General features: G+C 37.9%; 1 protein-coding gene and 1 non-coding gene across 2 annotated transcripts in view; both read left to right on the top strand.

Annotated features, from left to right (window-relative positions):
- DNAH12 (dynein axonemal heavy chain 12) overlaps positions 1-20,828 on the top strand; it is a 236,638-nt gene that overhangs the window by 50,714 nt on the left and 165,096 nt on the right. The window contains exons 11-16 of the mRNA XM_033210211.1: positions 5,784-5,962; positions 11,029-11,164; positions 15,710-15,835; positions 16,780-16,914; positions 17,749-17,942; positions 19,402-19,645. Of these exons, the coding sequence (XP_033066102.1) occupies positions 5,784-5,962; positions 11,029-11,164; positions 15,710-15,835; positions 16,780-16,914; positions 17,749-17,942; positions 19,402-19,645 (1,014 nt within the window). The remainder of the gene's footprint in view (positions 1-5,783; positions 5,963-11,028; positions 11,165-15,709; positions 15,836-16,779; positions 16,915-17,748; positions 17,943-19,401; positions 19,646-20,828) is intronic.
- On the top strand, positions 18,138-18,244 carry LOC117084723. The gene has a single exon (XR_004437624.1). It is a non-coding gene; the product is annotated as a small nucleolar RNA U13 (small nucleolar RNA).

Genomic DNA, 20,828 nt, shown 5'->3' with positions numbered 1-20,828 from the left:
ATAATCTATCAAAAAGTATGATTTATTTCTGTCATTTACTGTGTCACATATTTTGGTACTCTGTTATATATGTGTAAATGTCATATTTTTCTGATGGACTGACCCTTTTATTATTTTAAAATATCTCTCTTTATCTCTAGCAACATTTTTTAAAAAATTTTTTTTGAGGCAGGGTCTTGCTCTGCCGCCCAGGCTGGATTGTAGTGGTGCTGTCACAGCTCACTGCAGCCTCAACCTCTCAGGCTTAAATGATCCTCCTGCCTCAGCCTCCTGAGTAGCTGGGAATACAGGCATATGCCACTATGGTGGGATAACTTTTGTATTTTTTGAGAGAAGGGATTTCGTCATGTTGCCTAGGCCGATCTCAAACTCCTGAGCTCAAGCGATCTGCCTGCCTCAGCCTTCCAAAGTGCTGGAATTACAGATGAGAGCTACCACACTTGGCCCTGAATTTTCTGTATACAATGTCATGTCATGTGCAATAGTGATTGTCTTACTTCCTTTCTAATCTGAGTTCCTTTTGTTTATTTTTCTTGCCTAATTTCACTGGCTAGTATCTGTAGTACAATATTTTGTTTTGTTTTAGACAGGGTCTCACTTTGTTGCTTAGGCTGGAGTACAGTGATGTGATCTCAGCTCACTGCAGCCTCAGCCTCCAAGACTCCAGTGATCCTCCCACCTCAGCCTCCTAAGTATCTGGGACTACAGGCACAGACCACCACGTCTAGCTAAGTTATTTTTTTGTTTTTAGTAGAGACAAGGTCTCACTATGTTGCCCAGGTTGGTCTCAAACTCCTGGGCTCAAGTAATCCATGCACCTCAGCCTCCTAAAGTGCCAGGATTATAGGCGTGAGACACTGTGCCCAGACAATGTAGTGCAAGTTCTTTTTTTTTTTTTTTAGATGAGGTCTCACTCTGTTATCCAGACTGGAGTGCGGTGGTAGAACCTTGCTCACTGCTGCCTTGACCTCCTAGGCTCAAGCCATCTTCCCACCTCAGCCTCCCAAGTAGCTGGAACAACAGGCGTGTGCCATCACACCCAGCTAATTTTTGTATTTTTTGTAGAGATGGGGTCTCACTATGTTGCTCAGGCTGGTCTCAAACTCCTGGATGAAAGTGATCCTCCTGCCTCAGCCTCCCAAAGCCCTGGAATTACAAGCACGAATCACTGTGCCTGGCCCTTATCTTGTTCTTGATCTTAGAGGGAAATGTTCATTTTTTCATCATTAAGTATAATGTTAGTTGTAGGTTTTTCCTAACCATGCCTTATGAAAGTTGAGGATGTTCTCTTCTATTCCTAGTTTGTGTTTTTACCATGAAAGAGTGTTGGGTTTCGTTAAATGCTTTTTTTCTTTTCTTTTTTGACTGGTCAAGTACCCAATAGTTAGAAAGGGGAAAGAGTAGAACAAGCAGTTTGATCTGTGATTAACTGTGAACAATCAAATGAGATAACTCACTACCTTTAGACTTGTTTGTTTAATGCTTTTTTGGCATCTATTGAGATGACTATGGGTTTTTTTCTAATATGCATACTTTTTACCTTATTTGGTTTTTATGGTTTCGTGAAACTATTTTGTGAATGCATAAATGCATAATTACTTTCACAAATTCAGAGATGGCATATAGTTGTCTTTTGGTAGCTGCAGGTATTTGTTCTAGGACCCATCTATAGATATCAAAATCTGCAGATGCTCAAGTCTCATATAAAATGGTGTAGTATTTGCATATAATTTATGCACATCCTCCAGTATACTTTAAACTATCTCTAGATTACTTATAATACCTAATGCAACATAAATGCTATATAAAGAGTTATACTGTATTGTTTTTTATTTGAATTATTTTATTGTTATTTTTATGGCTTTTCTCAAATATTTTCAATTTGCCATTAGTTGAATCTGCAGATGTGGAACCCGTGGATACAGAGGGCCACCTGTATTCTCTTTCATTTGTATTTTACCATATATTTCAATACAGTGCTATGCAGAGAATAAACACAATAAATGTTCTGTGAATTACCAGCTAAATTTTTTGTGGCCTGGGTATAACCTGTAGTATCTATAAGCCCTAAATATCAAGACCAAGCATATGTTTTATTAAAGTTTTTGTTTGTTTGTTTTTGTTTTTTTTTTTGTTTTAAGACGGAGTCTCGCCCTGTCGCCCAGGCTGGAGTGCAGTGGCGCCATCTCGGCTCACTGCAAGCTCTGCCTCCTGGGCCCAAGCGATTCTCCTGCCTCAGCCTCCTGAGTAGCTGAGACTACAGGTGCCCACCACTACACCTGGCCAAGTTTTGTATTTTTAGTAGACAGGGTTTCACCATGTTGGCCAGGATGGTCTCAATCTCCTGATCATGATCCACCTGCCTCAGCCTCCCAAAATGCAAGGATTACAGGTGTGAGCCACTGCACCCCGCCTCATTAACTTTTAAAATGATTATTTCCTTAGGTCTATTATTTTGTAGTGACATTTTCTAGAATTTTGTAATAGTTTTGGGATAGTTTATATAACTATTTGAAAATTTACTTTTAGATTTAGTAACATATTCCTGGATTTCTTTGTCAGTTTCTGATATACTGTAGTTGTGGTTAGTATGCCTATTTGGGGGGAAATTTAGGAATGATGAACTGTAACATCTGTACAGATGAACTTATTTATTTATTATTTATTTACTTATTTATTTATTGAGACCGAGTTTCACTCTTGCTGCCCAGGCTGGAGTGCAATGGTACAATCTCAGCTCACCACAACCTCTGCCTCTTGGGTTCAAGCGACTCTCTTGTCTCAGCCTCCCGAGTAGCTGGGATTACAGGCATGTGCCACCATGCCCAGCTAATTTTGTATTTTTAGTAGAGAAGGGATTTCTCCATGTTGGTCAGGCTGGTCTTGAACTCCTGACCTCAGGTGCTCCGCCCACCTCAGCCTCCTAAAGTGCTGGGATTACAGGCATGGGCCACCACACCTGGCTTATTATTTAATTTATTTTTTTAGAGACAGGGTCTCTGTTGTCCAGACTGGAGTGCAGTGATGTCAGCATAGCTCAATGCAGTCTCAAGTTCCTGGGATCAAATGATCTTTCTACCTCAACCTCCTAAGTAGCAAGGATTAAAGGCATATTCCAACATGCCTGTCTAAATTTTTTTTTTTTTTTTCGTGCAGAGTCTCAGTCACTCAGGCTGGAGAGCAGTGGTGTGATCATGGCTTAACGCAGCTTCCGCCTTCTGGGCTCAAGTGATCCTCCCACCTTAGCCTCCTGAATAGCTGAGACTACAGGCATGCACCACAACACCTGGCTAATTTTTGTATTTTTTGTAGAGACAGGGTTTCACCATGTTGCCCAAGCTGAAAGGCTAATTCAAAAAAAAATTATTTTTTTTTGTAGAGATAGGGGGTTCACTTTGTTGCTCAGGCTGATCTCGAACTCCTGGCTTCAAGCAATCCTCCTGACTCAGTCTCCCAAAATGCTGGGGGTTTACAGGCATGAGCCATCATGCCTGGCATATACAGATGAATTTATAGGATGCTTGTGATTTGTGTAAAAATAAAACAGGACAGGGGAGTGGTTAGGAGTATAGTTAAAAAAAGGTTGGTGCTGAGTTGCTAATTGTTGAAACTGGATGATGGGTACATTTTGCTTATTTTTGTATGTTTAAAATGTTCCATGAAAAAATTTAATATAATTGTGAAATATAACATACATAGTATATATGTATAGACAGATAGGTAATTATAACCTAGGTGGTAATAACCACGTAGCTTAAGAATGAGAACTTTGTAACACCCAGAAGCCACCACGTGCCTCTCCCCAATTACAACTTTCTTCTGTCTTTGTTGGTAACTATTATCCTGACATTTCTTGCTTTCCTTTATGGTTTTACCACCTATGTATGTATACTTAAATAATATAGTTTAGTTTTGTCCATGGTAAATTTGTATGAAAGGTATCGCACTGTATATATTCTTTTGTGTTTTTCTTCTTTCATCATGGTAAAATTTATCCATATTCATATTTTTTCAATGCCATGAGTTCTGTCTATCCTTTATTTGATGTTTTTTTTTTTTTTTTTTTTTTTTTTTTGAGATAGGGTCTTGCTCTGTCTTCCAGGCTGGAGTGCAGTGGTGTGATCTCGGCTCACTGCAACCTCTACCTCTCAGGTTCAAGCGATTCTCAGCCTCTTGAGTAACTGGGATTACAGGTGTGTGCCACTACATCCAGCTAATTTTTGTATTTTTAGTAGAGATGGGGTTTCACCATGTTGGCCAGGCTGGTCTTGAACTCCTGACCTCAGGTGATCCACCCGCCTCGGCCTCCCAGAGTGCTGGGATTACAGGCGTGAATCACCGCGCCTGGCCTATTTGGTGTATTTCCAACCAAGAACAAGGCAGGTGCTTAAGACAGTCTTTGAATCAATTAATTATTATCTTCCCCCTTGAACACTGAAAAATTTAAACCCAATTCACCACATCCTAGATACTCTAGAAAAATAGGACAGCATTGAGAGAGAGAAACATAAAGGAAAGTTCTCCTGAAGGAAGAATAAAAGGAATAGGCCATTTCGGTAGAGAGTGGCGATCGAGTGAGAAGGAAGGCAGATAGAAACATCAAAGGTGGATTGTGAAATTAAGTCAAAGTTAGTCCAAAGTTGGTAAGTGTGTTTCACTTTTACCAAGTACAACATATCTTGTCAGATTTTCTTGATACTACTTTGTTTAATTTTTAAAAATTACCCCAGTGTTTGGGTACTAAGAAGTTGACATACATTCCAATATCTTGGATCTTGGTAATTGCAGAGCATCTGTTCCTGGATTATTATTACTATTTTGTTAAAGATAGGATCTTACGCTGTCACCCAGCATGAAATGCAAGGTGCCATCATAGCTGCCTGCAACCTCAAACTCCTGGGCTCAAGCAATCCTCCCACCTTAGTCTCCTAAGAGTAGCTGGGATTATAGGCTCAAACCATCTTGCCTGGCTTAGAGTATTTTAACAAAAACCAATAAGTTCCTTATATATATATATATTTTTTTTTCTTAAAGATTGAATTAGAATCCTTGACCATGTGGATGTAAAGTGAAAAAAATAGAATCTTTAATGAGCTATCAGTAATGGCAAAAGCAAATATTTATCCACTATGCAAATTGTTACATGATATAAGTTTGTTTCTTTTTTTTTTTTTTTTTTTTGAGACGGAGTCTTGCTCTGTCGCCCGGGCTGGAGTGCAGTGGCCGGATCTCAGCTCACTGCAAGCTCTGCCTCCCGGGTTTACGCCATTCTCCTGCCTCAGCCTCCGCAGTAGCTGGGACTACAGGCGCCCGCCACCTCGCCCGGCTAGATTTTTGTATTTTTTTTTAGGAGAGACGGGGTTTCACCGTGTTAGCCAGGATGGTCTCGATCTCCTGACCTCGTGATCCGCCCGTCTCGGCCTCCCAAAGTGCTGGGATTACAGGCTTGAGCCACCGCGCCCGGCCATAAGTTTGTTTCTAAACAGAGAAATGGGTTGACTCTGGGGATAGTTTTAAGAAATAATTATTGAGGGAAATTTTACCTTGTGATATGTTCAGATTTTGATACTGTGAATGGTATTGTATTCGATATTTACTGGTAGATTGGCAAATTCCTTAATGAAAGAATAGGTGAAAAAATATGTATGAAACAAGGGAAAAAATTTTAGTCACTTAGCAAAAAATAAAGTTGTATTTATATTATATAATTAAGACTTTCATAACAATACAATATTATCACTGAAAGTTCTAAACTTTTTTTCATTTGAACACTTTTTTTCAAGTTTATAGAAAAATTTTTCAGTCTTGCCTCAGAAATAATGCTTTTGCCTCAGTGGATTCATTACCCTATGGTGCGTTTGGATTGTGAAGATTTGAAGACAGGCCTGACAAATAAAGCAAAAGCCTTTGCAAGCATATTATTAAATGACATAGCTTCAAAATATAGAAAAGAAAATGAACGGTAAGTAGAATTAATTCCCAAGCTCAGAATTATATGGCTAAAAGAAATACTTTGCTAAAGTAATTCCTGTTTAAAAACAAAAGCTTAAAATATGTAAGTACTTACAACTTTTTCTCCATAGCTGCCTCTTATAGAGGTGCCTTTGTAGTCCCATTGGGCTGGCTTCTTTTTGTTTGATACTGTTTGATACCTTTTTAAATGCAGATCATTTCATCATTCAGGTATTAAGCCCAGTAACCAATAGTTCTCCCTTCCTTCCCTTCCCCTTCCCCTTCCCTTCTCCTTCCCCTTCCCTTCCCCTTCCCCTTCTCTTCCCTTCCTTTCCTTTCCTTCTAGTAGAGATAAGGTCTTGCCATGTTGCCTAGGCTGCTCTCAAACTTCTCACATATTTCTCCAAATTCCTGCATGAGCTAAAAAATCATTTACCTCTTTTACACTTTGTTTTTACATGTTTTTTGCTGATATTTCTAGTAATAGCATGACAATAGAGATTTCTAATTTAAAATTTAAAAAAAATTTTTAATAGAGACATGGTTTGCCATGTTGCCCAGGCTGATTTCAACCTCCTGGACTCAAGAGCTCCTCCTACCTCAGCCTCCCAAAGTACTGGGGTTACAAGCGTGAGCCTCTTTGTCTGGGGTAGATATTTTTTTCTTAAAGAAAAAATTAATTTAATTTTTAAAATTTCAATAGTTTTGGGGGGTATAAGTGATTTGGTTACATGGGTAAATTCCTTTTTTTTTTTTTTGAGATCGAGTGTCACTGCAACCTCTGCCTCCCAGGTTCAAGCTATTCTCCTGCCTCAAGTGATCCTCCCTTCTCAGCCTCCCAGAGTGTTGGGATTACAGGTGTGGGCCACTGTGCCTGGCCACATTCCTCCTGTATTTCTGATATTCAATAATTAACTATAAAGTCCTACATGATCTGATTTCTGCTCACCACTTCAACTTCATTTGCCGTTCCTAAAGTATGCCAAGCTTATTACCACCTTATGGCCTTGCTGTTTTTTCTTCCTGGAATCTCTTTTTCTGGTATTTGACAACTCATTTGTTTTTTCCCTCACCTTGAATATCACCTCCCTGGAAAGGCCTTCTCTGGCCCCTCTGTATAAAATAGCGGCTTCTTCTTGACGCTCCATCATTCTTTTTCCTTTTATGGTGCTTTATTTTTCTTCATAGCTTTTTTTTTTTTCTTTAGAGACAGGGTCTCACTATAATGCCCAGTGCAGTAGCACAATTATAGCTCACTGCAGCCTTGAACTCCTGGGCTCAAGGGATCCTCAGCATTTTTTTTTTTTTTTTTTGAGACAGAGTCTTGCTCTGTCGCCCAGGCTGGAGTGCGGTGGTGGGATCTCGGCTCACTGCAACTTCCGCCTGCCAGGTTCACACCATTCTCCTGCCTCAGCCTCCTGAGTAGCTGGGACTCCAGACGCCCACCACCATGCCCGGCTAATTTTTTTTTGTATTTTTAGTAGAGATGGGGTTTCACCATGTTAGCCAGGATGGTCTTGATCTCCTGACTTCGTGATCTGCCTGCCTCGGCCTCCCAAAGTGCTCGGATTACAGGCGTGAGCCACCGCGCCCAGCCAGCATTTTTTTTTGCTACCTAACAGAGTACATATTTGTGTGCTTTTGTCTCTCTCCTCAGTTTCAATACCAGCTTTATGAGGGCAGGGTCTCATTTACTGCTATGTTTACAATGTTTAGAATTTTCCTTAGCATATTGTAGGTACTCAGCTATTTATTAAATGAATGAATGAGCAAGTATAATTTCTCACATATTTCTCCAAATTCCTGCATGAGCTAAAAAATCATTTATCTCTTTTACACTTTGTTTTTACATGTTTTTTCCTGATATTTCTAGTAATAGCATGACAATAGAGATTTCTAATTTAAAATTAAAAAAAAATTTTAATAGAGACATGGTTTTGCCATGTTGCCCAGGCTGATTTCAACCTCCTGGACTCAAGAGCTCCTCCTACCTCAGCCTCCCAAAGTACTGGGGTTACAAGCGTGAGCCTCTTTGTCTGGGGTAGATATTTTTTTCTTAAAGAAAAAATTAATTTAATTTTTAAAATTTCAATAGTTTTGGGGGGTATAAGTGATTTGGTTACATGGGTAAATTCCTTTTTTTTTTTTTTTTTTGAGATCGAGTGTCACTGCAACCTCTGCCTCCCAGGTTCAAGCTATTCTCCTGCCTCAGCCCCCCAAATAGCTGGGACTACCGGTGTGTGCCACCATGCCTGGCTAATTTTGTATTTTTAGTAGAGACAGGGTTTCACCATGTTGGTCAGGCTGGAACTTCTGACCTCAAGTGATCTACCCGCCTGGGCCTCCCAATGTACTGGGATTACAGGCGTGAGCCACCGTGCCTCGCAGGTGAATTCTTTAGTGGTGATTTCTGAGATTTTAGCGTACCCATCACCCAAGCAGTGTACATTGTACCAATATGTAGTCTTTTAACCCTCACCTCCCTCTCAGCCTTTCCCACACCGAGTCCCCAAAGTCCATTGTGTTACTGTTTTGCATCCTCATAGCTTAGCTCCCACTTATAAGTGAGAATATACAATATTTGGTTTTCCATTCCTGAGTTGCTTCACTTAGAATAATGGCCTCCAGCTGGGTGTGGTGGCTCATGCCTGTAATCCCACCACTTTGGGAGGCCAAGGCAGGTGGATCACGAGGTCAGGAGTTCAAGACCAGCCTGGGGGGAGTTCAAGACCAGCCTGGCCAATATGGTGAAACCCCATCTCTACTCAAAATACAAAAATTAGCCGAGCGTGGTGGCACGTGCCTGTAATCCCAGCTACTCGGGAGGCTGAGGCAGGAGAATGGCTTGAACCTGGGAGGTGGAGGTTGTGGTATATTGCGCCACTGCACTCTAGCCTGGGCAACAGAGTGAGACTCTGTCTTAGAAAAAAGAAAAAAGAATAATGGCCTCCAGCTCCATCCAAATTGTGGCAAAGGACATTATTTCATTCCTTTTTATGGCTAAGTAGTATTTGATGGTGTCTCTATACCATATTTTCTTTATCCACTCATTGGTCGAGGGGCATTTAGGTTGGTTCCGTATCTTTGCAACTGTGAACTGTGCTGCTAATAAACATGCTTGTGCAGATATCTTTTTCATATAATGACTTCTTTTCCTTTGGGATTGCTTGATTGAATGGTAGTTCTATTTTTAGTTCTTTAAGGAATCTCAAAACTGTTTTCCATAGTGGTTGTACTAATTTACATTCTCACAAGCAGTTTAAGTGTTCCCTTTTCACCACATCCATGCCAACATCTATTGTTTTTTTGAAAATTATGGCCATTCCTGCAGGAGTGAGGTGGTATCTCATTGTGGTTTTAATTTGCATTTCCGTGATTAGTTATGTTCAGCATTTTTTCGTTGGTTTGTTGGCTGTTTGTCTGTCTTCTTTTGAGAAATGCCTATTCATGTCCTTTGCTCACTTTTTGATGAGATTATTTGTTTTTTCCTTGCAGATTTGTTTGAGTTCATTGTGGATTCTGGATACTAGTCTTTTGTTGGAGGCAGAGTTTGCAAATATTTTCTCCCACTCTGTGGGTTGTCTGTTTACCCTGCTGATTATTTCTTTCGCTGTGCAGAAGCTTTTCAGTTTAATTAGGTCCCATTTATTTATTTTTATTTTTGTTGTGTTTGCTTTTGAGGTCATGAATTCTTTGCCTAGGCCATGTCCAGGAGCTTTTTTTCTGATGTTATTTTCTAGAATTTTTATGGTTTCAGGTCTTGGATTTAAGTCTTTGATCCGTCTTGAGGTGATTTTTGTATAAGGTGAGAGATGGGGATCCCGTGGCTATTCAGGTTTCCCAGCACTATTTATTGAATAGGGTGTCCTTTCCCCAATTTATGTTTTTATATGCTTTATCAAAGATTAGGTTGGCCCAGATATTTTAAAGCTCAGGAAATAATTCTATGAAATGTAACTTTAGTTGAATAATGCTGTAGGATATCTAGGCTCATATCCTACATGGGATATTCTAAGAGAACTGTTAATTAAAGAAACTATGTATAAGGGGTGATCTGTTTACTTGCTGTACTGTCATGTTTCACAAGAGGCACTAATAATAATAAAAAAACTAATGATTATACTAATGATTATAGTTATCAGTAAATAGAGGGTACTATGTGCTAGACCCTTTACATTCATTATTGTTTTATAACAATCCAGAAAGATGAATGTTACCTGGGTATTTAAGAGAGTTGAAGAGGTCGCTAAAATTTGTAATGTGCCATAATTTTGCATGAAATTATTACCTTAATTTTGTAGGTTTTATTGATGTATAGTATATACTGAGTTATAGCAGATAAGCTTAATTTTTTTTTTTTTTTTTTTGAGACAGTGTCTCACTCTGTCACCCAGACTGGAGTGCAGTGTGCAATCATGGCTCACTGCAGCTCAACCTCCCAGGCTCAAGTGGTCCTCCTGCCTCAGCTTCCCAAGTAGCTGGGACTATAGGCATGTGCCACCAGGCCCAGGTAATTTTTGTATTTTTTTTGTAGAGACAGGGTTTCACCATGTTGCACAGGCTGTTTTTGAACCTTGGCCTCTCAAAGTGCTGTGTTTACAGGTGTGAGCCACTGTACCTGGCCAAGCTTAAATATTTTTAAGGTAATTTAGTGAATTGAGCAATTATTTTTAGGATATCATAGTTCTTATTTTTTGTTTTTTTGAGACAGAGTCTTGCTCTGTTGCCCAGGAGTGCAGTGGTGCATCTTACCTCACTGCAAGCTCCACCTCCCAGGTTCATGCCATTCTCCTGCCTCAGCCTCCCAAGTGGCTGGGACTACAGGCACCCACCACCACGCCCGGCTAATTTTTTTTGTATTTTTAGTAGAGATGGGGTTTCACTGTGTTAGCCAGGATGGTCTCTATCTCCTGACCTCATGATCCGCCCCCCTCGGCCTCCCAAAGTGCTGGGATTACAGGCGTGAACCACCACTCCTGGCCGTTCTTATTTTATAATAATCATCATAACACACATTTATTGACTATGATATAACATTAATTAACATCAGTCTATTAAGGTGGAGTTTTATGTCAGTATTTGCAGTGAATTTGAAGCAATTAAAGAACATGCATTAAAAGTCCCTGAAACAACAGAAGAGATGATGGATCTGATATCTTATGTAGAAAAAGCCCGGACTACAGGAATCGAAGAGTTGATTTTAAGGATCCAGGTAAGAAACTTTTAATTTACATATTTTGGTTTGTTTTCATTGTGAAATATGATATTCATAGTGAAGATGTGTAAAATATATAGTTACACAAGTAGTTGTAAATTGAGCGGTTATATTGCCACCACCTAGGTCAAGAAATAGGATATTGTCAGCACCCCAGGACTCTGCATATAACTTTCTGATCGCCATGCCTCTCCTTCTCCTCTGGCCTCCTCTAGAGATTAGCAGTTGATTTTTACAGTAATCATAGCTTTGAATTTCTTTAGTTTCACCAATTGTGTGTATGTCCTTAAACAATATAGATTTAAAAAAATTTTTTTATAGTTTCTGCATTTAATAGTGTGCTTATACCTTTTCCAGCACAAGATTATGTACCTATTTACCTATATTTGACTCTTATTCTTTGTTTAAAAAACTTTAAAAAATGTTAAACAACACATATACCAAAATTACATAAAACACAAACTACAATTTGGAATGTTCTAAACTGCCAGTAACTGCCACATAGGAAAAGAAATAGAACCTTGCCAACCCACTAGAAACCCATCATAATCCCTCGTCTTCTGGATGTTAGCAGTATTCTGATTTTTTATTTTTTATTTTTTTGAGATGGAGTCTCACTCTGTCACCCAGGCTGGAGTGCAGTGGCAAGATTTCGGCTAACTGCAACCTCTGCTTCCTGGGTTCAAGTGATTCTCCTGCCTCAGCCTCCCGAGTAGCAGCTGGGACTACAGGCACCCGCCACCATGCCCGGAGAACTTTTGTATTTTTAGTAGAGATTGGGCTTCACCATATTGACCTGGCTGGTCTCGAACTCCTGACTTTATGATCCACCCACCTCGGCCTCCCAAAGTGCTGGAATTACAGGCATGAGCCACTGCGCCTGGCCAATTCTGATTTTTATGGTAATTACTTCCTTGTTCTTTTTTATAGTTGTACAACTTAAACATGTATTTCTAATCAATATAGTTAATTTCTTCTGATTTTGGTCTTTATATAAAGGGAATCATACTATTTATATTCTTTTGCCTCTCATCAATGTTATGTTAGTAATGTCATTGTTCCTTAACTTTAGCTGATTTTCATTGCTGTCTAGTATTCCATTCCATATTGTATCCATTCCACATTGTATACAATAATTTATTTTAAAATTTTTACTGTTCTGGATATTTGGTTATTTCTGCTTCTGGTATTACTGGCAATGCTTCTGAGAACATTTTTATACATGTATCCCAGTGCACACATTCATTCATTTCTTCCAGGTGTTATAGGATATGCTTTTCTTCACCTTTACAAATTAAGGCAAAATTCTTTTCTAAGTAGTTCCAGTTTTAGACTCCTATTAGCAGTGCACAAAATGTCTATTATTTTAACATTCTTACTTGCAATTGTGAGATGGCTTAAATTTTGCCAGTCTATTGGGTGAAAGTTATGGTATTTTCAATTTGCATTTTCCTAAAAAGAAATGAATTTGAACACTTTTCATATGCTTATTGGCCATTTGGAGTGCCTCTTTTGTGAAATGATTGATAGTACATATATTTTGCTTGTTTATTTTTTGGGTTATGTACTTTTTCCTTATTGATTTGTAGCAGTTAAAAAGTGGCAAAATAAACATAACACAAAATTTACCATTTTAACCATTTTTAAGTATACAGTTCAATGTAGTAATTTTAAATATATTATTAGGTATCTTTTTATCTACTCTGTAATTTAATTTTTTAATGATGTTTTTGATGAACAAAAGTCCTTAATTTTAATGCAGTTAAATGAAGCAATCTTTTATTTTATAATAAATGGAGCAGTCTTTTATTTCCTTCCTTCCTTCCTCTTTCTCTCTCTCTCTTTCTCTCTTTTCTTTTTCTTTCTTTCTTAACCTTTCTTCCTTTCTTTCTTTCTTTTCTGTTAGAGACAAGGTCTTGCCATGTTGCCTTAATTTTAATGCAGTTAAAAAGAGCGATCTTTTATTCTATACCTAGTGCTTTCTGTATTTTGTTTAAGAAATCCTCTGCCACCATGGTTCAAATATATTTTTCTTCCACCCTTTTCTAGAAGCTGTTTAGATTTGCTTTTCAGATTTAGGTTTCAATCCTGAAAATTTATTTCTGTAAATAATGTGAGGTCCAATTTAAATATTTTCCCATATAGATGAGCAATTACACATTTATTGAAGAGACCATCCCCACTGTGTCCATATATGTATAGATCTGTTTTGAGGCAGCTTGTTCTGTTCCATTGGCCTTCTTTTTCTTTCTTTCTTTATTTTTTTTTGACAGAGTCTCACTCTGTTACCAGGCTGGAGTGCAATGGTGCAATCCCGGCTCACTGCATCCTTTGCCTCCCGGGTTCAAGAGATTCTCCTGCCTCAGCCTCCCGAGTAGCTGGGACTACAGGCACATGCCACCACACCCAGCTAGCACCACCACGCCCAGCTAATTTCTGTATTTTTAGTAGAGACAGGGTTTCACTATGTTGGCCAGGATGGTCTCCATCTCTTGACCTCATGACCCGCCTGACTTGGCCTCCCAAAGTGCTGGGATTACAGGCATGAGCCACCATGCTATGCCAAAATGTATTTTTATATACTAATTTAATACCCATCATTCAATTTTTCTTTTAACATTTTCTATTTAAAACTTTGAATTTTAGGCCATGCGTGCCTGTAATCCCAGTACTTTGGGAGGCGGAGGTAGGTGGAGCACCTGAGGTCAGAAGTTCGAGACCAGACTGACCAACATGGTGAAACCCCGTCTCTACTAAATACAAAAAGTTGGCCGGGCGTCGTGGCACATGCCTGTAATCCCAGGTACTTGGGAGGCTGAGGCAAGGGAATCACTTGAACCTGGGAGGCGGAGGTTGCAGTGAGCCGAGATTGCGCCATTGCACTCCAGCCTGGGCAAAAAGAGTGAAACTCCGTCTCTAAAAAAAAATTGTAACTTTACTATTTTTATATATTTTAAATTTCTCTTCTTAATTTTAATAGTTTATCTGAAGATTATTTTGGAATGTCTACATGTACCATTCATTATATAACTTGCAAATAATGACAGTTTTGTTTTTCATGACCAAATGTTACACATTTGCAAAACTTTGTTTATTTTCTTTGCAACAGTGGACTGTCTGGGACTCTAGTACAATGTTGAATAGCAGTGGATGACAGGTTTCCCGTCTTTATCCCAACCTTAAGGGGAAAGCTTTCAATATTTCACTATTAAGTATGACATTTGTCGTAGGTTTTATACAGGTACTTTTGCCAGATTAATGAATTCCCTTCTATTGCTGATGTGCTACTAGGTTTTTTGAAAAGAAAAATTAGTATGAGTGGACTTTGAATTTCACTACGTGCCTTTTTTGCATGTACTGTGGTGATCATATGCTTTTTCTCTTTAATCTGTTAGTATAATGAATTACATGGATCATTTTTTATTTTAAAGTTTTATTTCTATGTGCATTGTATATATAAAATATATAGAATGTACAAAATACATATTTAATGTTATTTTCAATACATAATTTTATATCTATATTATATATAATATATAAAATACATACGTATCATATAAAATCAAAAACCTTAAATTTGCCTTTGAATCTGTATTTTAGTTCTTAAAAATTAGTGCTACAGTACAGCTTATAGAGCAATGAAAGATATAGAGGGTAAAAATATTCAATCTCTCTACTCAGATAAATCTATTGTTTTAAGAGTTTTTTTCTTTGTAACTCACCTCCTTTTTTTTTTTTTGAGACGGAGTCTCACTCTGTCACCCAGGCTGGTGTGCAGTGGCACAATCTCGGCCCACTGCAACCTGTGCCTCCTGGGTTTAAGCAATTCTTCTGCCTCAGCCTCCGAGTAGCTGGGACTACAGGCGTGCGTCATCACGCCTGGCTAATTTTTGTATTTTTAGTAGAGATGGGGGTTCACCATGTTGGCCAGACTGGTCTGTAACTCCTGACCTCAGGTGATCCACCTCCCTCGGCTTCCCAAAGTGCTGGGATTACAGGTGTGAGCCACTGCACCCGGCCTACTCACCTCCAACTCTTTCTGAACTGTTACAGACCATAATATTCTGGACTATTGCGTACAGCAATGGGCGAAGTAGGCAAAAATGGTGGTGATGTCACTGAAGATACAAAACAAAAGATACTAAAATCTTTGTCATCAAAGATACAAAAATAAAAAAATTTATAAGAATAAAATAATTAAAAATCCTTTAAAATCAACGTTAAAGGATTGCTGAAGATTTAATTACATTTTTCAGTCATAAACAAGGGAGGACCAAAAGTTCCTTTATGTTAAATCAGCTGCAAGTGAAAACTTTTTAAAAGCCTTGTTTCTAGCATAAAAGTATACAATTATGTGGCATGAAGCAAGATAAATAATACTGCAGCTATTGAAATACCCGTCTGGTTTGGGTGATATATAAAATATCAGTTAATAATCTGAGTCAAATTTAAATCTGAAAAAGTATTAGAGATTGTTGTTCTCTTTTTCGTAATGACTTAGATTTTCTATATGACATATTATATCCAGAGTTTCTTTTGTAGGAATCTAAACGCCAAATGAGTTACTTTTTAGATGTTTTTCTATTTCCTCAAGAAGACTTAGCTTTAAATGCAACTGTCCTCATGTGGCCTAAGAAAATTAATCCCATCTTTGATGAAAATGATGAGGTAAATATATTTTTCATTTTTTTTTTGTATTCTGACATTTCGAGCACATCATTCACATTTAATTTTCATATCTACTGGCCATCTAACTTTAAAAGTAATTTTGTGTGTCAATATGAGTTTGAGACTGGCCACACTTATGGCCCTCTAGGCTTAAGACAAGCTGTTAGGCTTAACTCACAAGGTCTGGTAAGTAGTGGGGCTGACATTTAGAAAGTCAGAACTGTTATATAAATTAATAATAGAAGCACTTAACTGAGAAAATGCTTTCCATTTATTCAATTATTTAACTCATAAAAATCCCACGTGCTCCCATTTCTTCCATTTTATAGATGAGAAATATGAGACTCAGATAAATTAAATAGTTCAATATCACAGTGATAAGATTTACAATTTTATATCAGACTGAATGTATTTCAGATATTGAAAAAGTCCTAATATAAACCAGTTTATCTTGAATTGGGAGGTAAGATAGTATTGTAATAAAAAACGTGGCCTTCAATCAGATAAACCAAGATTCTCATCCAGGTTTTGATTTTTATGATTTTGTGAACATGAACATGACTTCCATAAGATTCAATTTCTTTTCTCTGAAATGAGAATAATAATACTAGTAATATTATAGGTAAAGTATTTAATAGTTTTTGATACATGGCTATCAAGTAGTATCAATAAATGGTAATTTTATTATTATTAAATCAACAAATTAAAATAAATTTTAATTAATGAATACAAGTTGTTAAAGTCACTTTGGAGATCGAGGAATGTTTTTGTGTGTGGTTTATTATTCTTTGCATTTTTATATCACTAATTATAGACATTGTTTTATTTTTGCGCCCATTTTTACTTCTCTGATGGTTTTTATGATTATACACAGTATTTAGATTTCTGACTTGGTAATTCTTTGTTACAGATTAACTAACATGATTAAATTGTCTTTTAAAAAGCTAATTGAGAATGCTAAACATAAAAAAGAAAATGAACTAATGGCCAAGAGAGAGAAACTTATTTTGGAAATAGAAAAGGAATCACGCCGCATGGAAGAGTTTACAGAATTTGCAGAGCTGGAGCGCATGCAACAGGTCTGATAAATGTATAAGACAATAGCTATGGCCAGCCCATAGAGTCATACAGGACATGTTAACATAAATTTAAAAATATAGACAAATGCAAGTTTACTTTTTTATGTTTACTCTATATATTTTCTATATATTACATAGATACATATATATTTATCTAATATATTTATATATAGTAAAATACATAAATATTTATTTAAACACTTTATATGTAGTCTCAGCCTCCTGAGTAGCTTGGACTAACAGGCATGTGCCACCATGCCCAGCTAATTTTTTGTATTTTCTTGTAGAGATGGGCTTTTGCCACGTTGCCCAGGCTGGCAAACAAAGACCTGACTCTTAGGCCCAGAACTGGAGCTATGTTGTCTTTCTTGTGACTTAGTTCTCTATTTGTAGAGTAGACATCATCATACCTTTTGCTCTCAATCATAGTTATGCTGTGAAGTTAATATTTAAAATTGCTGTATAGGCCAGGCACAGTGGCTCACTCCTGTAATCCCTGCACTTTGGGAGGCAGAGGTGGGCAGATCACCTGAGGTCAGGAGTTCGAGACCAGCCTGACCAATATGGCAAAACCCCATCTCTACTAAAAATATGAAAATTAGCCAGGCGTGGTGGTCGGCATCTGTAGTCCCAGTTACTTGGTAGGCTGAGGTGGGAGGATCACTTGAACCAGGGGGGCGGAGGTTGCAGTGAGCCCAGATCATGCCACTGCACTCCAGCCTAAAAATAAAGTTGTTGTATAAATACAAGAACATATTGTACACAGTATCATATGATTTTATTTTTGTAACATTACTTGAATATTTCTTAAGACAAAAAATTATTTGCTTTCAGTATGTGACAGATGTAAGACAACTACAAAAACGTATTCAGGAATCTGAAGAAGCAGTGCAGTTTATTAATAAAGAAGAGGAACTTTTCAAGTGGGAATTGACAAAATATCCTGAACTGGATAAATTAAAAGTTAACATTGAGCCCTATCAGAAGTTTTTTAATTTTATTTTGAAGTGGCAACGATCAGAAAAACGGTAATTGCTGGTAATGTAATAAAAATCAAGCAAATGACAGAAAAGAGTTTGTAAAATATAAATTGATTTTTTTTTTTTTGGTTAAGTGTTTAAAAGTAGGATTTATATGTCCATTTGAAAGAGAACCAGGTACCATATAGGAGAAGCATCCAGTGCTGCTAAGGTCCCACTAACCTTACTAATATAATATCTGAGATCCTTTTCTGGTTTATGAGCATAATGATTGGATTTTCATGCTCATGTGTGAGAGGTGTGGCCTCCCTCAAACGTTGTTACAATGTCAGCACATTACCCTTCTGACATGAAAAATGTATATATAATATATGAGTTTTCATTTTGGTTTCTGAGAGTCAATTCCCTTTTTAATACAATAGATTAATTTCACTAATGTTTACCCCCAAAATTAGAAGTATGGAGTCAAATCCGCATTTTATTTTTATTTTTGTTTCATAATTTCAACTTTTATTTTAGATTCAGAAACATGTGCGGGTTTGTTTCATGGGTATATTGCATGACACTGTGATTTGGGGTACAAATGATCCTATCTCCCAGGTAGTGAGCATAGCACCTACTAGGTAGTTTTTCAGCCCTTGCTCCCCTCCCTTTCTCCCACCTCTAGTAGTCCCCAGTGTCTGTTGTTCCCATCTCTGTGTCCATGCATACCTAGGGCTTAGCTCCCACTTCAAAGTGAGAAAATGAGGTATTTGGTTTTCTGTTCCTGCATTAATTTGCTTAGGATAATGGCCTCCAGCTGCATCCATGTTGCTGCAAAGGGCATGATTTCATTCTTTTTTAAGGTTACATTGTATTCCATGGTGTATATGTACTGAATTATTTTTATTCAATCCACTGTTGATGAGCACCTAAGTTGACTCCATGTCTTTGCTATTGCGAATGGTGCTGTGATGAACAGACAAGTACATGTGTCTTTTTGGTAGAATGATTATTTTTCTTTGGGTATATACCCAGTAATGGGATTGCTGGGTCAAATAGTAGTTCTAAGTTCTTTGAAAAGTCTCCAAACTACTCTGCACAGTGGCTGAGCTAATTTACAGTCCCACCAACAGTGCAACATTGTATAAGCATTCCCTTTTCTCCACAGCATCTGTTTTTTGTTTTTTTTGTTTTACTTTTTAATAATAGCCATTCTGGCTGATGGGAGATGGTCTCTCATTGTGGTTTGATTTGCATTTCTGTAATGTGAATCTGCATTTTATTTGGGTACTGTTAGTCATCCATTTATAATCTGATACATATTTTAGCACATGCAGCATAGTCAAAATGATTATTTTAGTTCTGTCTTTCTACCATCAGCTCTACTTGTGTGCCTGAGAAAAACTGTTAATAGCTCTTGCCCTCATTTTTCTCTCTTAAAACAAGGGGTCTAGCCTAAAGGATCTCTAAGGCCCCTTCAAACTCCAAAAGTCTGAGTTTAATAATATTTTTTCTTTCAATTCAGGTGGATGGATGGAGTGTTTTTGGACCTCAACGGGGAAAGCATGGAGGCTGATGTGGAAGAGTTTTCCCGAGAAATTTTTAAGACACTAAAGTTTTTCCAAACGAAGCTAAAGAAAGAATTGCAAGAAAAAAGAAAGGCAGCAAGAAAACGGTCTTTGGAAGAAGAGAAAATTGAAGAAGAACCAAAAGAGAATCCTACTCTCACTATGTGCAGTACAGTCATTGAACAGATAAAAGCTTTTAGGGTATACATGTATATAATAACATTTTAATATTATAGCTATCTTCTCAACTTTTCTGTTGCCTAATATATAAATTATAAAGCCTATCTTCTGGTTTTACATGTTTATTATTTATTATTATTAATAATTTTTGAGGCAGGGTCTTGCTCTGTTGCCCAGGCTAGAGTGTAGTGGTGACTCACTGCCACTGCCACCTCCTGGGCTCAAGTGATCCTCCCACATCAGCCTCCCGAGTAGCTGGTAATACAGCCACCATGCCTGGCTAATTTTTTTGAAGAAATGGGGTTTTGCTGTGTTACCCAGGCTGGTCTTGAACTCGTGTGCTCAAGCAATCTGTCCACCTTGGCCTCCCAAAGTGCTGGAATTACAGGCATGAGCCACCACACCTGGCCTATTATTATTACTTTTTAGATAGGGTCTCACTCTGTTGCCCAGGCTGGAGTGCAGTGGCACAGTCATAGCTCACTGCAGCCTCAGACTCCTAGGCTCAAGAAGAAGACACTATTTCTTCCCATTTTGCTAATAAATTGGGTCTCTGTCACTTATAATCAAAGGAGTATGGCCAAATGAAGGTACTGAGGAGAAACAATCAGAAAAAATAAGATTTTAAATTCCGCTATTATGCCTCAGCCTCTTGGTCAAGCTCTGACTCACTCCTACCTCTCTTCTAGGCGTGGGTATTTGTGACAGAGCTGAGTGATTGGTTTTGGGAGGAAGAGGTAAGGGCACTTTATTCCTCTCATCTTTCGAATTACATCTGTTTGCATCTTTGATGTTTTGGTGTCTCATTCCCACAACTTTAGCTCCTCATCATGAAGCACCACTATGGAGCGTAGGAAAGGCTGGTTGGGTGGTGAATGGCAGCCATATTTGGGGCAGATCAAGGAGAATACATGTATAAAGCCAGATCTGGCAAAACTGGGGGAAAGAGTTCCTCTAGCCCAAGAAAGGCAGCAGAAGATTGCTTAGACCTATTAGGGCAGATTGCATACTTTCTGAAAATGACACTAAGTCATTTTCCTATGGAAAACATAGGAAGAGTATACCATTGTTTATAATTTACTATAATAAAACTAAACAAACAGGATAAATAGCCTACCATTAATTCAGCATAATCCAAACTTTGAAGTGAGGTTATAACTATTTTTCCTAGATGAATACATTAAAAAATTTTAGCATTTGCAAA

The sequence above is a fragment of the Trachypithecus francoisi genome, unplaced genomic scaffold (assembly GCF_009764315.1).
Source record: "Trachypithecus francoisi isolate TF-2019V2 unplaced genomic scaffold, Tfra_2.0 Lachesis_group0, whole genome shotgun sequence".
Lineage (NCBI taxonomy): Eukaryota > Metazoa > Chordata > Mammalia > Primates > Cercopithecidae > Trachypithecus > Trachypithecus francoisi.
This window is presented reverse-complemented; position numbering and strand designations above follow the sequence as displayed.